At 40.7% G+C, this 15,716-nt stretch overlaps 1 protein-coding gene and 1 long non-coding RNA gene across 2 annotated transcripts; one reads left to right on the plus strand and one right to left on the minus strand.

Moving 5' to 3' along the window:
• The first annotated feature begins 5,444 nt into the window (after nucleotides 1-5,444).
• Nucleotides 5,445-6,789, plus strand: LOC117943080 (G0/G1 switch protein 2-like). The gene is made up of 2 exons (XM_034868986.1): nucleotides 5,445-5,531; nucleotides 5,999-6,789. The coding sequence occupies exon 2, from the start codon at nucleotides 6,045-6,047 to the stop codon at nucleotides 6,429-6,431; it is 387 nt and encodes a 128-aa protein (XP_034724877.1). The 5' UTR covers nucleotides 5,445-5,531; nucleotides 5,999-6,044; the 3' UTR covers nucleotides 6,432-6,789.
• Nucleotides 6,642-6,897, minus strand: LOC117943083. Its single transcript, XR_004656278.1, has 2 exons — nucleotides 6,822-6,897; nucleotides 6,642-6,771 (listed from the first exon to the last, which is right to left on the minus strand). It is a non-coding gene; the product is annotated as an uncharacterized LOC117943083 (long non-coding RNA).
• Nucleotides 6,898-15,716: the final 8,819 nt, after the last annotated feature.

Consider the following 15,716-nt stretch of genomic DNA (forward strand, 5'->3'; position numbering starts at 1 on the left):
ACTACGCTCCCAGAATGCAGGGTTACTGGTGGTTCCTAGAGTCTCTAAAAGTAGAACGGGAGCTAGAGCGTTCAGCTAGGCTAACCAGCTAACCAGGTTTCAGTTTGGGTCAGGGAGGCAGACACCGTCTCCACATTTAAGAGTAGGCTTAAGACTTTCCTTTTTGATAAAGCCTATAGTTAGGGCATAGAATCGAATATTGTTAGGGAGTAGTAGTTAGTCACATAGTTTTCAGATTTATCTATCATATAATCAAGACGATCCGGTTGGGGAGAGTTCTAGCCCGACCGGGCTGGAGCTCTCTTTACCTTGTCTCTCTTGGTTTTGCTGTAATAATAGTTTTAGACAGCTGGGGACTTATTTTGATACACTAGTTAGGGCATAGAATCGAATATTGTTAGGGAGTAGTAGTTAGTCACATAGTTGTCAGATTTATCTATCATATAATCAAGAATATAATAAAACTAAAGGGAGACTTGGCATACAGCCCGATCCTGTTGGGGAGAGTTCTAGCCCGACCGGGCTGGAGTTCTCTTTACCTTGTCTCTCTTGGTTTTGCTGTAATGATAGTTTTAGACAGCTGGGGACTTATTTTGATACACTGAGTTATTTTGATACACATACTCCTCTATCTTTCCATCTTTTCATTTATGTGCATCCATGTCCCAGAAATGCTTGTTACTAAACTAGCTCTGGGGAGTCATTTCCCGGAGTCCTTATGTTCTTTTTCCCCAGCATGTTCCCTTGGATCAGAGAGGCTCCAAAATCAGGGTAGCAGCTGTCGCCTTGGTCCCGCTCCATGTTCTGTGATGCCATGTTCTACTGCTACACTGCAGTGCCCAGCTACGTCCTGCTACGTCCTGCTGTGCCTTGTAATGCCGCACAGTGTCCTGCTATGCCATGAACTACTACAAAATTCTAACCCCAACCGGCCCGTCAGACACCGCCTACCAAGAGCCTGGGTCTGACCGAGGTTTCTGCCTAAAAGAAAGTTTTTCCTCGCCAATGTCGCACTGTTGCTTGCTCTGGAGGAAACTACTAGAACTGTTGGGTCCTTGTAAATGCTGGAGTGTGGTCTATCTGTATAGTGTCTTGAGATAACCCTTGTTAGGAATTGATACTATAAATAAAATAAAAAAATTAAAATTGAATTGTAGCTAAAACACATGAGATGTCTCACTCTGTAGCTAAAACAGAGACCTAAACACACAGGGTGAAAACAGGATCTGCGGCAATGTGCAGTACAACAAAAACATGTTTTTTTTAAAAATGAAACCATGTGGACAACTATTGTGGAAGGAGAGTTGCACCAGTTCAACGCTTAGTGACTAGAGGATGGATACCTGACCCGAGCCCGACGGGACCCGACGGTAACCGACGGGCCGGGCCGGGTTCGAACAGATTTTTAGAAAGGATGCTCGGGTTCGGGTCGGGCTCGGTCACATCAGCGCGATAAGGCATTGAACATTTTTTTGTGTAAACTCATTCTTTTTTCCTGTTTATAACTTTGGGGTTTTTATTTCTATTGGTTTGTTTTTTCTTTTTTGCTTGCTTATTTAGGCTAGTGTTTGGGTCTTAGCCTACTGTATTTTACAAATTTTTATCATGTGAAGCACTTTGCTACTTTGTCTGTAAAAGGTGCTATATCAAGTAAACCTATTATATTACATTCTCAGCAGCGGCAGCAAGGCATTAAACTAAACATGTACAGTATATGTGTGAGTGAATGCTGAATTACCGCATCTCTTATTGGGGCGGCTTATCAATACAGGTTAAGCAAGGTATTTATTTTACTCAGATTTACTGACATAATCCCGCACATATGATGGTAATAAAAGCGGGCTTTCCACACAAACAAACGTACATGTGTCAATAGTATGAGAAACAAATGCGATTTTAACTGTGTCGGGCTAGGGTCGGGCTCGGACATAAATATCTTAATGCCTGTCCGGCTCGGGTCGGGTTCGGCTACTGCTCTGTCGGAAGCGGACCGGGCTTGGACAGAAAAATCCGGCCCGATCCGCACTCTATTAGTGACCGCTGACAGCAGCAGTAAAAGGAACAGTTCTAAACTTTGACAGCAACAAGATTATGGGCTCTCATGATTGTTTAATTGAAAGAGCGATTGTCAGTCTTTATATGTATTTCCCAAGGTTTTCCCAGGAACAGTTGTTTAGCTCGGTGGAAGGAGTCTTTTTCGTGACGAGGGCCCAGTTGGGCTGATCACAGACCGATGGCAGCATTAAATGTCCCATGACAGGGTTCTCTTTAGATGCTTTTTATATAGGCCTTATATAGGGGGGGCAAGGTGTAGGCTGGGGATGTGGCCTTGACCAACTGTCCCATGTCAAAGTGTCCTTGGGCATTGAACCTAGAGTTGACCCCGATGCTGCCCCATTGGTGTGTAAATGTGTGTGAGTGTTTATCTGATAAGCAGGTGGCACCTTGTACGGCAGCCTGGGCCACAGTGTGTGAACGTGTGTGAATGATGAATGGTTCCTGGATTATCAGAAAGCACTATATAAGAACAGTCCATTCACATTTACATTCACACTAGGAAAGGTATTCTCTTTCATTTAAATGAACTATACTACGTATGAACTACAATAATATAATAATGAACTATATGCTGTTTACATATATATTATATATACTGTATTTATATATATATATATATATATATATATCCACTATGTTGGCTCAGGGAACATGCACTACCTTGTACGTGGCCAACAATAGAGAAGGGAGTGGCAAGTCTTCTTGGGAGAATCTCTTTGAAAATTAAAGCGGGCGTGCGTGTGCATTTCAAAAGTTTACTCTGATCACACTGTTTACATGAGGTATTATTATTGTAAATTAGCTTTCATTTGGATTATTTATCACGGTTTAATGGAGCAAGGTTTCTACTGCTGTGAATAGAGCTGAGCCTTTTACTTTTCTGTCATATTCTGACCTATGATTACGTAACGCCTATTCTCTGTTCCTTCACTTTTAACTTCTCTTTATCTAATCTGAAAGGCCAAGACTGACACTGTGTGTGTGATGATTAGGATTGGCTAGGAAATGCACACCCAGCAATACTTTAGTCTAGAAACCCACTGTTAGAATACAAAGGAAAAGCATACATTCAAAAGAAATGTTAAGTGTTATGTAAATACATTTACAGCTAGAATAGAATTATTAATAATTATAATAAATAATAGAATTAAGAAAAGGACTTCACTACCATTTTTTGGGGGAAAACAAGCTTTTTTTTTTTAAAAAAGATTTATGAGGCAAGATGTAGTAATCCAAAAATCTCTGGTGAGGCAAAAAGCACCAAAGAACTTTAGAGGTTGCACTAACACGGTTTTTTTATTGATTAATTGATTGTTTTCATTTTAAATACGTAAAGACCAGAACCGCAGACGAGAAATAAAAACAACACAAATCAATAACATCAAATAACAGACAACAAATTGTTATTAATGACAACGTGTGAACATTTGACAATCTTGACTTTGATTGGTCATATGCAGGTGTGACTAATATTAATATTTGTAATGTTAGTACCCTTTTCATTAAGGTGTGTCAGGAAGCCAGCATGCACTAAACCCGGGTTCTGAAATCTGAATTCTCCTTGCAGCCATTTCTCCTGAGTCATATGTCTGAGTCAATCTCTAATGAACAAGCACATTCTAGATTTCAACAATATTGTGAGTAGAAGCAACTGGACTGGCCCACGAAACTAGAAGATCTAGAAAAAATATAAAGTTATATGTATATCTGCCATTTCAGAACAGAAACTGGAAGGTTCCAATCAAACAATGATCAAATAACACCTTATGGTCAGTTTTGAAGGCAAATGCTCCTCTACGTGCTGTCTGCACTTTACTGTGTTGTTTGTCAGCATCGTTAGTGTGAGTGCTACGTGTGCTACACTCTGTGTGCTGTTGTGTATGGCTCCACCCTGACCACAGTTCACAGCAGCAGAATGCAGCAGGGTAAAGATGGGTTTACACAACCTTTCCCCTGGTTTGGAGACTGTTGATGTGGAAGATTCCCATGGACTCCATCAGCCAAGTGGAGACCCCCAGGTCACCTGTTAGGGTATTAGCCTACCTACTCCCAGACGGCCAGGGGCGGGGCTAGAGTCTTTAAGAAATATGACCCCCCCAGCCCTGCTCCACCCCCAATCCACTGGGCTGGAGTGCTGTCAGTCTGACAATTGTGATTTTCATTGAATCAGACTACTGTCACTTGGCTGCATGTTCTGCCAATCTCCCCAGCCCTTGTCACATGACCAATTCATGTTTCCATGACGACTATCCAAAATTCTGGTACCATGGAACCAGCACTGGAAGTGTTTTGTTAAAAAGTGGCAGACTGAACCTACTGAATATGTGTGTTGTATTCTGATATGCAATTTATTTCAAATGAAAACAAGTGCTTTGATTATTGATTGTAATATGTTATGTGATGTTACAGAATTACATTGTGCTGTTTCATCCAATCCAAATTTACAATATTTCTTAGCAGATTTTCTATGCTGTATTATGATAAAAAGGAGACACTTAAACCCTGGAAACGCCGCTGCAGACGGCACCAACCTGACGACAGTATTAGTAGACTCTACACAGGGCATGTTTTTAATCATTAGGCTAATTTAAATATGTGGATTTAAATCTTTAGAATTGTTCGAGATAACACTATGAGCAGCTGTGTTTAATTAAACATATAAAATGTGTTAAGGATGGCAGCTAAGTTAGCTCAATCCAGTGCAACCTAAGAAAACACATACAAATAGACCAAACACAAGAACGCAAACATCTTCATCACTTAAAAACACATAGCCAGCATCCTTCAAAGGAATAAAAAATCAGCAAATTAAGACATTTACAGCTCGCATGCAGCCTACAGGTGCTCCAAGGTACAATGGGACACGACTAACTCACTTGTCAGAGATGCTTAAAAATGAGCTAATATTGTTTATGAATTTGTTTTAGTTTCAACATCCTGACTTTTGGTTGCAAACGTTGTTGGAGGTATTGGCTATACACCAGCATAACTTACACAACTCAACACAATCAACTCACATTTAAAGCTTGAAAGCTGAGTGCTGGAACCTAAATGTGGATAATAATAATTATATAATAATAATATGAAGGAAATTAGGACTGCTGTCCAATTCCACTTTTTATTGCAAAACACACTTTTGTTTTTACTCTGGTACGACAGGTAATACAGCAAAGTACGATACTTGTGATTAAAAGTACTGAAAGTGAAATGACAATGGAATATTAAGAAGAATACCGGGTTGGCTGAGTAATAAGCCCGCACACAACTGGGTCAAAGTTTCTGGCTCAAAGCCTCTCCTGATCGGAAATGCTCCTCCATGCTTCTGAATATTCAGCAGCTTTCACTGTGTGGGTGGAGACACCGGACGGGGGCTTTAAATAACCACAATGTCCACTGAGGTGTGTTCTACCACAGACTGGAGCTTATGAGTAGGGTCTACCTAATACCTGGAGCAAACAGCAGACTACATCACAGTAAGTTCATATGTGTTTAAGACATCAATGTTTAAATGCTGTGGGACCACTGCAGTGATGGGATGTTAGACTGCTGTCACATTAGTCTATTTTCAAAAAGCCAGCAGTTGGAATCTTAACACATTTCATGTGACAAATAAAAGATGTTTAATGGATTTGCACGTAGCCTTAGCCCTGCGTTGAATTGCTTTTGTCGACTTAACTGCAAGTATTTAATTATATTCCATGTTGTATTCTATATCAAGTGTAAACCCATGAAAGGTCCGATTCTAATGTTGCTGCATTGTTGAGTTGATGTGTGACCTGGTCCAATGGTTGAAAGTTCCCAGATCCCAAAGCGATGTCTGACATTGCTTTTTGTCTGACCAACGATTGAATTAATATACAATATTGCATTAACAATGATTATGGCACAGATAAATGGTGTATCTGCACATCTAACAACTGATTATAATCATATTTAACAGGTTCACACAAAGTCCTGAGCTCACCATTGTGTCTCAGCCATTGGAAATGGAAAACATGCAGGAGTTGATCCCCTTTGCCAAGGAGCTGCTGAGTCAGAAACCCAGCAAGGGTTTGCTCAAGGTCTACCTGGTGGGTTCCGTGTTTGCTGTGTTGGGGACAGTCATTGGCCTGGTCGAGACCGTGTGTCAGCCATTCTTCTCCAATGAGCCCATGGATGCGGAGATGGTCTTCATGTTGGCCCGGGAGCAGAGGACTGTTGAGGCCCAGTTACAGCACAATGCAGCCAGCCAGGAAGAGGAGGAGGAGGAGGAGGAGGAGGAGGAGGAGGATCAGGTGGTTCATGACAATGAGGCCACGACTCAGAGCACCAAACTCCACAAGACCCGTAGACTCAGCCAACGGAGCGTGGCCAACCGGCTGCACGCTTCCTGAAGCCAGAGGGGTCAATCTTGAGTGACTGGAGATATTATTAGGGAAATGCCCCTGCTACAGCACTGAGTTTTCCAACACGTACATAATCTGAAGCTTTATAGACAGAAGTGTCAGAGCTGCCTGCCGTTCTCTTCTGCTTATTAATGATGCCTAAAGGTGCTGTCGGAAATGTGTCTTAGTATGCCTTCGAGTATGAATTGAGACTTTTCAACAGGCCCACCTACTGTCGGGAGATCATGGAAATCATGTCAATAATACAGTATACGGAACATGTGAAGGTAAAATAACTCAGTGAGACCAGTGGCTGTGTAGTTCCTCAGGGACCGTCTGATTAGATCCCCTGGGGCCCCAGCAAACAGGAATTGTTACATGTTACTATTAGTAGTATACTTAAGTGACAGACCTGTTGGGAAATGGATAAATGCAAGTCATAGACAGTTGTGTACAGTTTTATATTTAAGTAAAAGAGTGGTCTGTAGGTTAACATGAATGTAGCCAGTCTTGGAAATTGAATGAGCCCTGGAATAAATAAAACACTCATTATTTGTGCTACATATAACCCTCCATTTTCATTTTGCGGCTGAAACACAATGTTTGGTTTCTAACAGAAAAGACAGCAGGCAGACAAACCACTTTCAACAAGGTCCATTTTGTTAATATTTTACTTGGCGGTTGAAGTGTATGAGGAGTATGTGAAGGCAGCAGCATGGTGTCCAAAGTCTGCCTGTCTGGCTAAAAGCTGCTGTGTAGCGCCACCTGCTGTCAGCTGCTAATCAACCCATGGACTGGGTTCAATGAGAGGAACGTTGGTTGTAAATATTATGCTATGTGCATATACTGTAAATGTACATTCTTTTTCATACCAATAAAGTTAATTTTATTTATAAAGACTGCTATCCCTCTGGTTTGAATCCTTCACACTTGTGAAACACACTTTATTTGCCAACATATGAAGAATAAGCACTGAACTTATACTTGTCAAGGAAAGTGTTAAGATTGCTGCAAAAATATCTTATGATATTTTATGTCATTTTGAATCTTAAAAAAACTCGTGGAGTGGATGGAAGTTACACCTGTTATAACAAAATATGAGAACACTCATGCATTCAAACCCATTGGATATGGTTATTTCTATGACTCCATAGCAAGACGTTGTTGTTGAGGTACATATTTTTACTTTTATTTTTTGGCTGGTTTGAAAGTCCCCCCCCCCTCACTGCCAAAGGTCCATAGTTTAAGTCAGTTATTTTTTGTTAACTAGTTTTTTGTTGTTGTAATAAACATGTGTCTTTAAAAATAATAATTTGAATCCCCCTCAAATAAAAATGAACTAAACAAAACAGAAGCCCTAATCTTGTTAGAAGCACCGCTTCTGTGAATGTTTTAACTGGCACCAACATGCAATCTGACATCTAATACTGTATCATGTGACAATCCATGCAACTAATTTATACACTCATAAAAATATGTGTTTGAGGCGTGGAATAAAAAAGGTGGTACTTGATCTTGGTAAGCAATTTGACAACATAGGGCTGCATTCTGTGTTAACAGGAGATACTCACATAGTCACTCTAGTGTTGACCATTTGCCCTGAGGCCCTTGTATTTTGATGACCAAGGGCAGAATGTATAAGGTCACAGGACAGTCCGGCTGAGTCGCCAACAGATGGAGCATGGTTCACTGAGATAGCACAGCAACAATGGGATCATGCTGCCTGACACATGTACACACATGAGTGGAAGGCCAATATAACACTAAGTCAACATGGAACTCTTTGGTCTAAGAATAGTTTGAGTGATGGCATATGTCAGGACTGAAATGGAGGACAATTAAATCTCTAAACACAGTTGAGCTAAACTGACTGTCAGCCTCCTGTACAGTTGTATGTAACTGTGTGTGAATCAGCACATCCTTTAAAGCAGTCATATATTGTAAATGATGCATAATTATGTGCGTAAATCGCACGGGTTGGGGTGGGGGACTCAAATTTTTGCCCTGTTTGCATTGTTTTACTACTTATACAAATATTTTAATAAATATATTATTACATGATTTACAATGCACAACATGTTTTTCATGAAATGTTGGGGGGAAGTGGGCAACCCTCAGATAGGACAGATCCTCCCCCCCAAAACATCATTAAAAAACACACTGTGTAGTGTAAGTCATGTAGTAACATATTTATGAAAATAATTGTGTAACTAATAAAACAATGCAAACTTATGCAAAAATTGCATTTTAAGTTGAAGAACATCTTGAGCCCCCCCAAAAAAATGTCTGCTACGGAGCCATAACGTGAGATACAAGGTAATGGAGCCTGTACATTGTCGTGTTTCTTTAAAAATAAACAACAGACAAATTGAGTCTTGAAACGCTACCAATGTAAAGTTAATCGCTGTCAAAGTGGCGCCAAAATGAATGGCAGTCAATGGGATGCTAACGGCAGGTGATGGCTTTGTAGCATTAAAATGGCGCCATGGGAGCTACGCTTAGAGAGGAGAGGCTTACCCCCTTGCCAGGGACTAGAGGCTACGACGGCAGACTGGGACTTCGCCTCACGTCAACACTCGTTGTCTTTGTCTTGTTAATAAATTAGCACTGGAATAGACCACAGAGACCACAGCCGACGGCCATGTACCATGTATGTTCTGCGCCTGCTTGAGAGGAAATAACTCTCCATACCAGCAGGCGGCGATAATCTATTTATCATTCGGGTATGCTATGAACCCGCAACAAACAACGTTTGCTCGATCAGCAGCAGAACCAAACAGAGCCTACGGTCCCTCTGCTTCAATCCCAGCTGGGAAGACAGCGGACACTGGGAGACGTTCCTTCGATGTCTCAGCAAAATAAGTCTCACAACAGTGGAAGAACGACTGCTGGCATTAGTTTGCCAATTCCACCTACCCAACATGCCTTCATCATACACTGGTTTCAGAAAATTAGCCAAGGTATGTTGTCACTCATCTGGGGATAGCAATGTGCTTCCCTATGATGTGACAAGAGCATGTGAATTAAACATTAAGTTGTTATATTTAAATAATTTAGAGACTAGCTGGCTGGCTAGTGAGCTTTAAACCGTGAGTTATAGCATTTCAACAGTTTATTGGGCCCATATTATGAAAATAAATGCATTAAAAAAAACCTATCCATGCTGTTATGATTCGGGTGACCTGTTCAAAATCTGCTCGGCTTTCTACGTCACTAGCTGAGATGAGGTGGCTAACCGTAGCACATGCTAGCCCTAGCATACCAGATTGTTCTCAATGGTAAAACACTGCTACAACACGCAGTAGTTGACCATAATCTCCAAAAGAACTACTTCCATGTCCCTGTTCTGCAGGTATTCCACAAGTGCCCCTCCCAGCAAATCCCGCCTTGGACTGACCAAAACTGGAGAAAGAGTTATCTAGCTGATGGGATCTTACCTAGTGTTGGACTTTAAAATTGTATATGTGTTTAAACATTGTGTGTGATTTGCATTATAAATCTAAGCTAAAAGGTAAAAGCGTTATTTCGACATAAATGAAGACATGTTGGTCAGGCATTAAGTTTTTTGTTATAAGTATATAGTTTGTTGTTTGTTATATTAAGTTGTTTTGCAATACTTCTGTTTTATAATACAAGATGTTCTGCTACATTTTGTTATAATCCAGCTCTCCTAAATGTGTCAGAAGTAGAATTGATTGTTAGGGATGCTCCCTAAGTCTGGTTTCAGCCTTTTACCCCCACTGATTTTTTCCTGAACTAAGGGTAATAATCGTTAAGTCACATTCCAACTAAAAAGATAACGGATAAGCACACAAAGGCATCACTGTGGTCTAAAGACCCCCCATTTGTGGATAAATCTAGGGTGTAAGAGCCGAAGAGTCAGACAAAGGAAGGGGAGAGCTGCGACAGCTTGATCCAGGTAACTTTGTCTCAGGATATCCTATGTAATAAATGGATTCACACATGGATTTCAACATCTGAGATTTTGACTAATAATTGAATGAACCCTGAGACTGGAGCAGGATTTAGCTCCAACACTAGCTACTGAGCATGTGCAACTCCCAAAAGATAGTATAGAAGTGAGATGTCTCACTCTGTGGTTAAAACAAGTTATGTGTCTCACTCTGTAGCTAAAACAGTGACCCAAACACACAGGGTGAAAACAGGATCTGCATCAATGTGATGTAGAAGAAAAACATGGTGTTTTTGGAAAATGAAACCATGTAAACCTGTTCTGGTACAACCTGAACATACAATTATGAACCTGAATATGAGCAAAACATGGGCGCTTTAATTTAGACTCAACGTCCCTACAATCACTTAAAGGTGCAGTAAGCAATGTAAGGTGTAAGTCTAATACACCTTTTGTCAAATTCTGCAAAAGTGTCCTCATGGTCACCTAGCTTGTGTGCACTGAAAAGAAATCTGGTGTTCCTAGACGGCCCTGGCTGTGTAAATTGAAAACAAACAAAGGTGCGCAAGAGCCACAAAATACTAATCCAGCCAATCGGCAACAGCGGGGGCGTGCAAGCAATTGATGGGAGTGGGGTGAGGGGGGGGAAGCGGTGGCCAGACCAGGAATTACAGGAAGAGCTTGTAGAGAAACAGCAAAAAACAGAAGACAAGTGAAAAAAGAAGTTGAATGACCGGGAAAGGAGGAAGACCCTTGTTAACATCTCTGAGGCGTTTCAGTGCTGCAGAAACCTCCAAAGGAATGAAAACTAATGAGGGCTCTCGTCATTATGGACGAGTGACTAACGTAACGTTAGCTTTGCTGTTTTTAACGGCTCAGTTTGACCTTGTCCGTTTGCTTTTGTTTGTGATGACTGTTCCCAACTGGTTGGCTTTTCAGCCGTAGCGACAGTTTGCTAAGCCACAACCTAACATCCCATCACACAACATAAACTCTGCCATATTATGTTTAGTCAGCAGACACACTGACAGAACTGGTCGCTATGGCGGAGACAGTGTTGCCAATTTAGCAACACTGTTGCTAGATTTAACAACCTTTTAGATCCCCTTGGCAAGTTTTTTTTCACAAAAGCGACCAGCGACAAATCTGGTGACTTGGGTTGTGATTATCTGGCTTCCTTGCTTCCTGGGCTCTTGGCCTGCATGCTATCTGATTATCAGAGTTTGCTCTGCCATCCTGCTATCTGTTTTTGGTCTTCATTAAATTCCTTCAACTCTGCTTTTGGGTCCAAGCTTCATCCATCTGCAAAACGTACTCTAGAAGCTTAGGGGACCAGCCGTGTAAATAAATGTCAAATGAACATTGTTTGGGTAGTACGGACAGCACTACATTGTTGTTTTGCCTGTTCTACGGTTCTCTTTACTGCTGTATGCCTATCATAGGTTTGTCACATTGATTGATGGGACTACGCAGGTGGTTAAACTCTGTTTAAGTCTATTTGGCAAATGAAAAGCGGGCCCAACTTTTTCCATGCAGAGTTGAAGAGCTGTCTGCTTAGAAAGGTCAAAAAAAGAACTTTCTGATCTAATGCCTGTGCTGAAAGGTCGCTTTGTATCAACACGTTTGACGCAGTAATGAACCTTCCAGCTGCACAACTTACCAATTTAACTAGGGGTCAAAAGGTCAATTACAGAAAGTCAAATCAAAGTGACAGAAGGCTTGGGTAGAGATTTCTTTCTGTCTTTTATAGAAATGGGGGGGGGACTTGAAAGGTTGCCAATGGATACCAGAGGCGACACACAGTGTGAAGCTGCTGATTGTTTGCCAAGCCTTCCCCAGTGCCAACCAAGCAGCCTTTGAGTCACATAAAGAGCCAGAAACGGCACAATGCCGAAGACCAGGATGGGCTTACCCAACATCCTGGTTTTGTGCTTTACTAACCAGATTAAAATGAACACATATATGACGTGGAAGAGGATTTGTAAAGCTCACCAAGCTTTGGTTTAGTGAAGAATATTTCCCATTTGATGGCCATGGTGCAGCTAATGCATCGTGAGTTTGAATATTTACCTCATTGAAAGCATCATTTAGCTTCAATAAAGTTACAGAAAATACTGCATTTTTCACAAGTCACATTTTTAAAGACTTTTTAGGTTCCTGTTATGACCATTAAGAAATTTGAGACCTATATCATGACATTTTTTTATTAAAGACTAGAGCTGCCAGATACTTGTCAGAACTAACTGATGGCTGTCGTTTTGCTGGAGAGCCTTCAGTTAGATGTTTCTCACTTTTGCATGAGACTCCAGGTCCGTCACCCATGCAGCCTACCCACTTTAATTGCTTTCTTGTATAAAAAGCAGTCGATTTCAAATAAGTAGTTAGCAATGGCTTTAACCAGTTTTGTTTCAGTTTGTGTTAAGCCAGGTATTGCTAAACTTGCACTCCCCCATAGCTAAAGAATAACATCTGTTTTATGTCTGTGGTACAATCCGAAAAAGACTCTTGCTAATAACACAAAAGTTGATTGGCTGTAATGTAGGCAAAGTTGCATGTTGATCTCATTTGTAGTTGTAATGGAGTTAATTAAATTTGGACTAGCAACTAGGAACTACTACTATTAAAAAAGTAACATTCCAAGCATTAGAGATAGTGTTTAATGGATGTAGGAAAATTACGACCTATTAAAAATTATTACAGACCTAGAACCCAAACCTTGTCAAAATGAAGACTAGGACAACATTTTTAATTTAGGCATTTACAGTATTAGGGACCAGTAAGGACTATATAAAGAAACTTCAGATACACTATTAGGGACCACTAAGGTCTATATAAAGAGACTTCAGATACAGTATTAGGGACCACTAAGGTCTATATAAAGAGACTTCAGATACAGTATTAGGGACCACTGAGGCCTATATAAAAGCATCCAAAGACCACCATGTTATGGGACCTTTATGGGATACTTTGTGAAAGGTTTATTTTTTCCCCAAATGATAGAAAATACATGGCATTAATAAACCGCAGTACATTTGTATGGTGCTACATTTTTTAAAACATTGTATGTACACAACAGAGACTGACACTTAGACACAGCACTGTCGATCTGTAAGCAATGACTAAACAACTGAAAACAGTAGGCTACCACTTTTTTTTCAATGTAAAATGTTCTTTGTTATTTCTATTTCTATTGTCTAACAATCCAAGTAAATCTTCATTATTTACATTATGGTGCAATTTAGTGAAAAGTCTTCGGGTTTCATTTCTCTTTTCTGCTTGAATGCAGATTTCCTGAAAATCAGATGTAATGTAAAAAATGTTAATGTCTTGACCCTATACATTTCAGACAAATAAAATCATTCAAACTATTTAACATTTACTTGAAAATACAAATTTAAAGCTGTTTTAATTGACTTTTTTGGCGACACAGGGATAGTGAAAACACTGCAAACAAAAATTGTCACCAAGTTATGACGGAGAACTTGTTAAACAAACAGTTGACAATTTACACATCCAGCAGCGTTATTATGGAACCCACTCAACTTAGACCCGCCCTTCAATAGCATTCACTCTCCACTATTGGCCAGGCATCCATGCTTACGCAAGGCAACGTAAACCGATTGGTTCAGGTCCTATTCCCTGACCAATCGGCTATCGTAACCTTAACCACTCAAGGTCAATGCCCAACCCCAACCAATCAAGCTGGTTCCATAATATTGCCATCCAGCACACATGGAGCAACGTTAGCACGTTCTGTATCTGTAATTGTGTCTACCTGACGAATGCAAGCCGACTGGTTTAGTCTCCACCAAAGCCTGTAGGAAATATCTGGCTCCTAGAGCTCCTGCACACTGCCTGCGTGGAGTTTCTGTTCCAACACACTTGTGTGTGACATAAAAAAATACGCGTCTGTCTTATTTCTAGCATGCCTGCGAGTTTGGCAAGCTGCACCTGAGACGTGCGTGGCACGCAGGCAGTGTGCAAACTCTAACCTCCGAGCGAATGTAAAAAATAGACACGCCACGCAGGCAGTGTGCAGGAGCCTTTAATCTGCTACATGACTCACTATGTTCACCATCTGTTAGTGTACAGTACACTGGAACCAGCTGCCTGCTGCTGCTGGAAATGAGATAGCTGAAAGCCAGAAATCCAAAACAAAGCTAGAAACTATAGAAGAGGTTTGCCCTTTTCACTTCATACATTTAATGTAAAACTATTGATTAGTGGCTGGGATTTAAGGCTGGGATGACATTTCATTCGACCTTCAAAGTGTTTAATAAAACACACAGATGTGATCAAGTCAGCCAGTAGCAGTGGGATTTATCACTGTCGCACTGTTGCTTGCTCTGGAGGAGACTACTAGAACTGTTGGGTTCTTGTAAATTCTGGAGTGTGGTCTATCTGTATAGTGTCTTGAGATAACTCTTGTTATGAATTGATACTATAAATAAAATTGAATTGAATTGAATCAATGAATTGATCTGACGAGACTGTTAAACGCTAAATATTAGCTTGCAGTAAATGTGCGTAGTCTTGTTGGCAGGTGGATACCCAGCTGGAGGGCTGACCTTCTCCACAGGGTGACGCACATGCAAGCCTGAGCATGAGTGTTTACAGGATGTACTGTATACTGGACTGTGTTTGTGTGTTGTCTGAGAGTATAGTACATGTAGTCCTGTACAGTTGCAGCAGAAAGTCAGATAGCTTATGTCTTACCAAGTACTCAAAAAGACAGTGATGTACAACACAGACTGTGGCAGAGGGAGGAAAGGTTATGGAGCTACTACATCTAGAGGATGCCACAAAGAAGGTTTGCCTGGTGGACACGTGAACACAGGCTGCCCCTCACATGAAGCATCAACTGGGTTATAGGAGGAGAGGGCGGAGGATTAGCTCTACTGGAATCTTAGCTGTATATGAAGCCTGCTAGAAAGACAACAAACCCACATTTAGATTTACTTCATGGTAAAACATGTACATTTTCTCTTGATTTGGTTAAATCACACCCTCATTCCATTTCTTTTGTATGATTTACACAAACAAATGTACATAAAAGTATATAGGCACCCTTCTCCGTCATATACAGGTGTAATGCTCAGGTGTTCAGCTGAGGCTCATGTGTATGTCATTAGTTTATGCCGGTATATGGACATAACTCAAAGTACTGGTTGAAATAAAATGTTGACCTGATGAAAAAGTCAGAGGATCACCAAGTCATTATAATTAATCCTGAGGGCAGGGGCAGAGCCAGACGTTATAAACATGGGTATATGCTGATATATGCACTATTTTGTAAGCCATCTGATATTAGAATGCCTACAAATCTGTACACCATTTGGAGAAAAAAAACGTTATAGTTGCCAAGGAAAAAATAAACATCA

This window comes from Etheostoma cragini, chromosome 4, assembly GCF_013103735.1.
Source record: "Etheostoma cragini isolate CJK2018 chromosome 4, CSU_Ecrag_1.0, whole genome shotgun sequence".
Classification (NCBI taxonomy): domain Eukaryota; kingdom Metazoa; phylum Chordata; class Actinopteri; order Perciformes; family Percidae; genus Etheostoma; species Etheostoma cragini.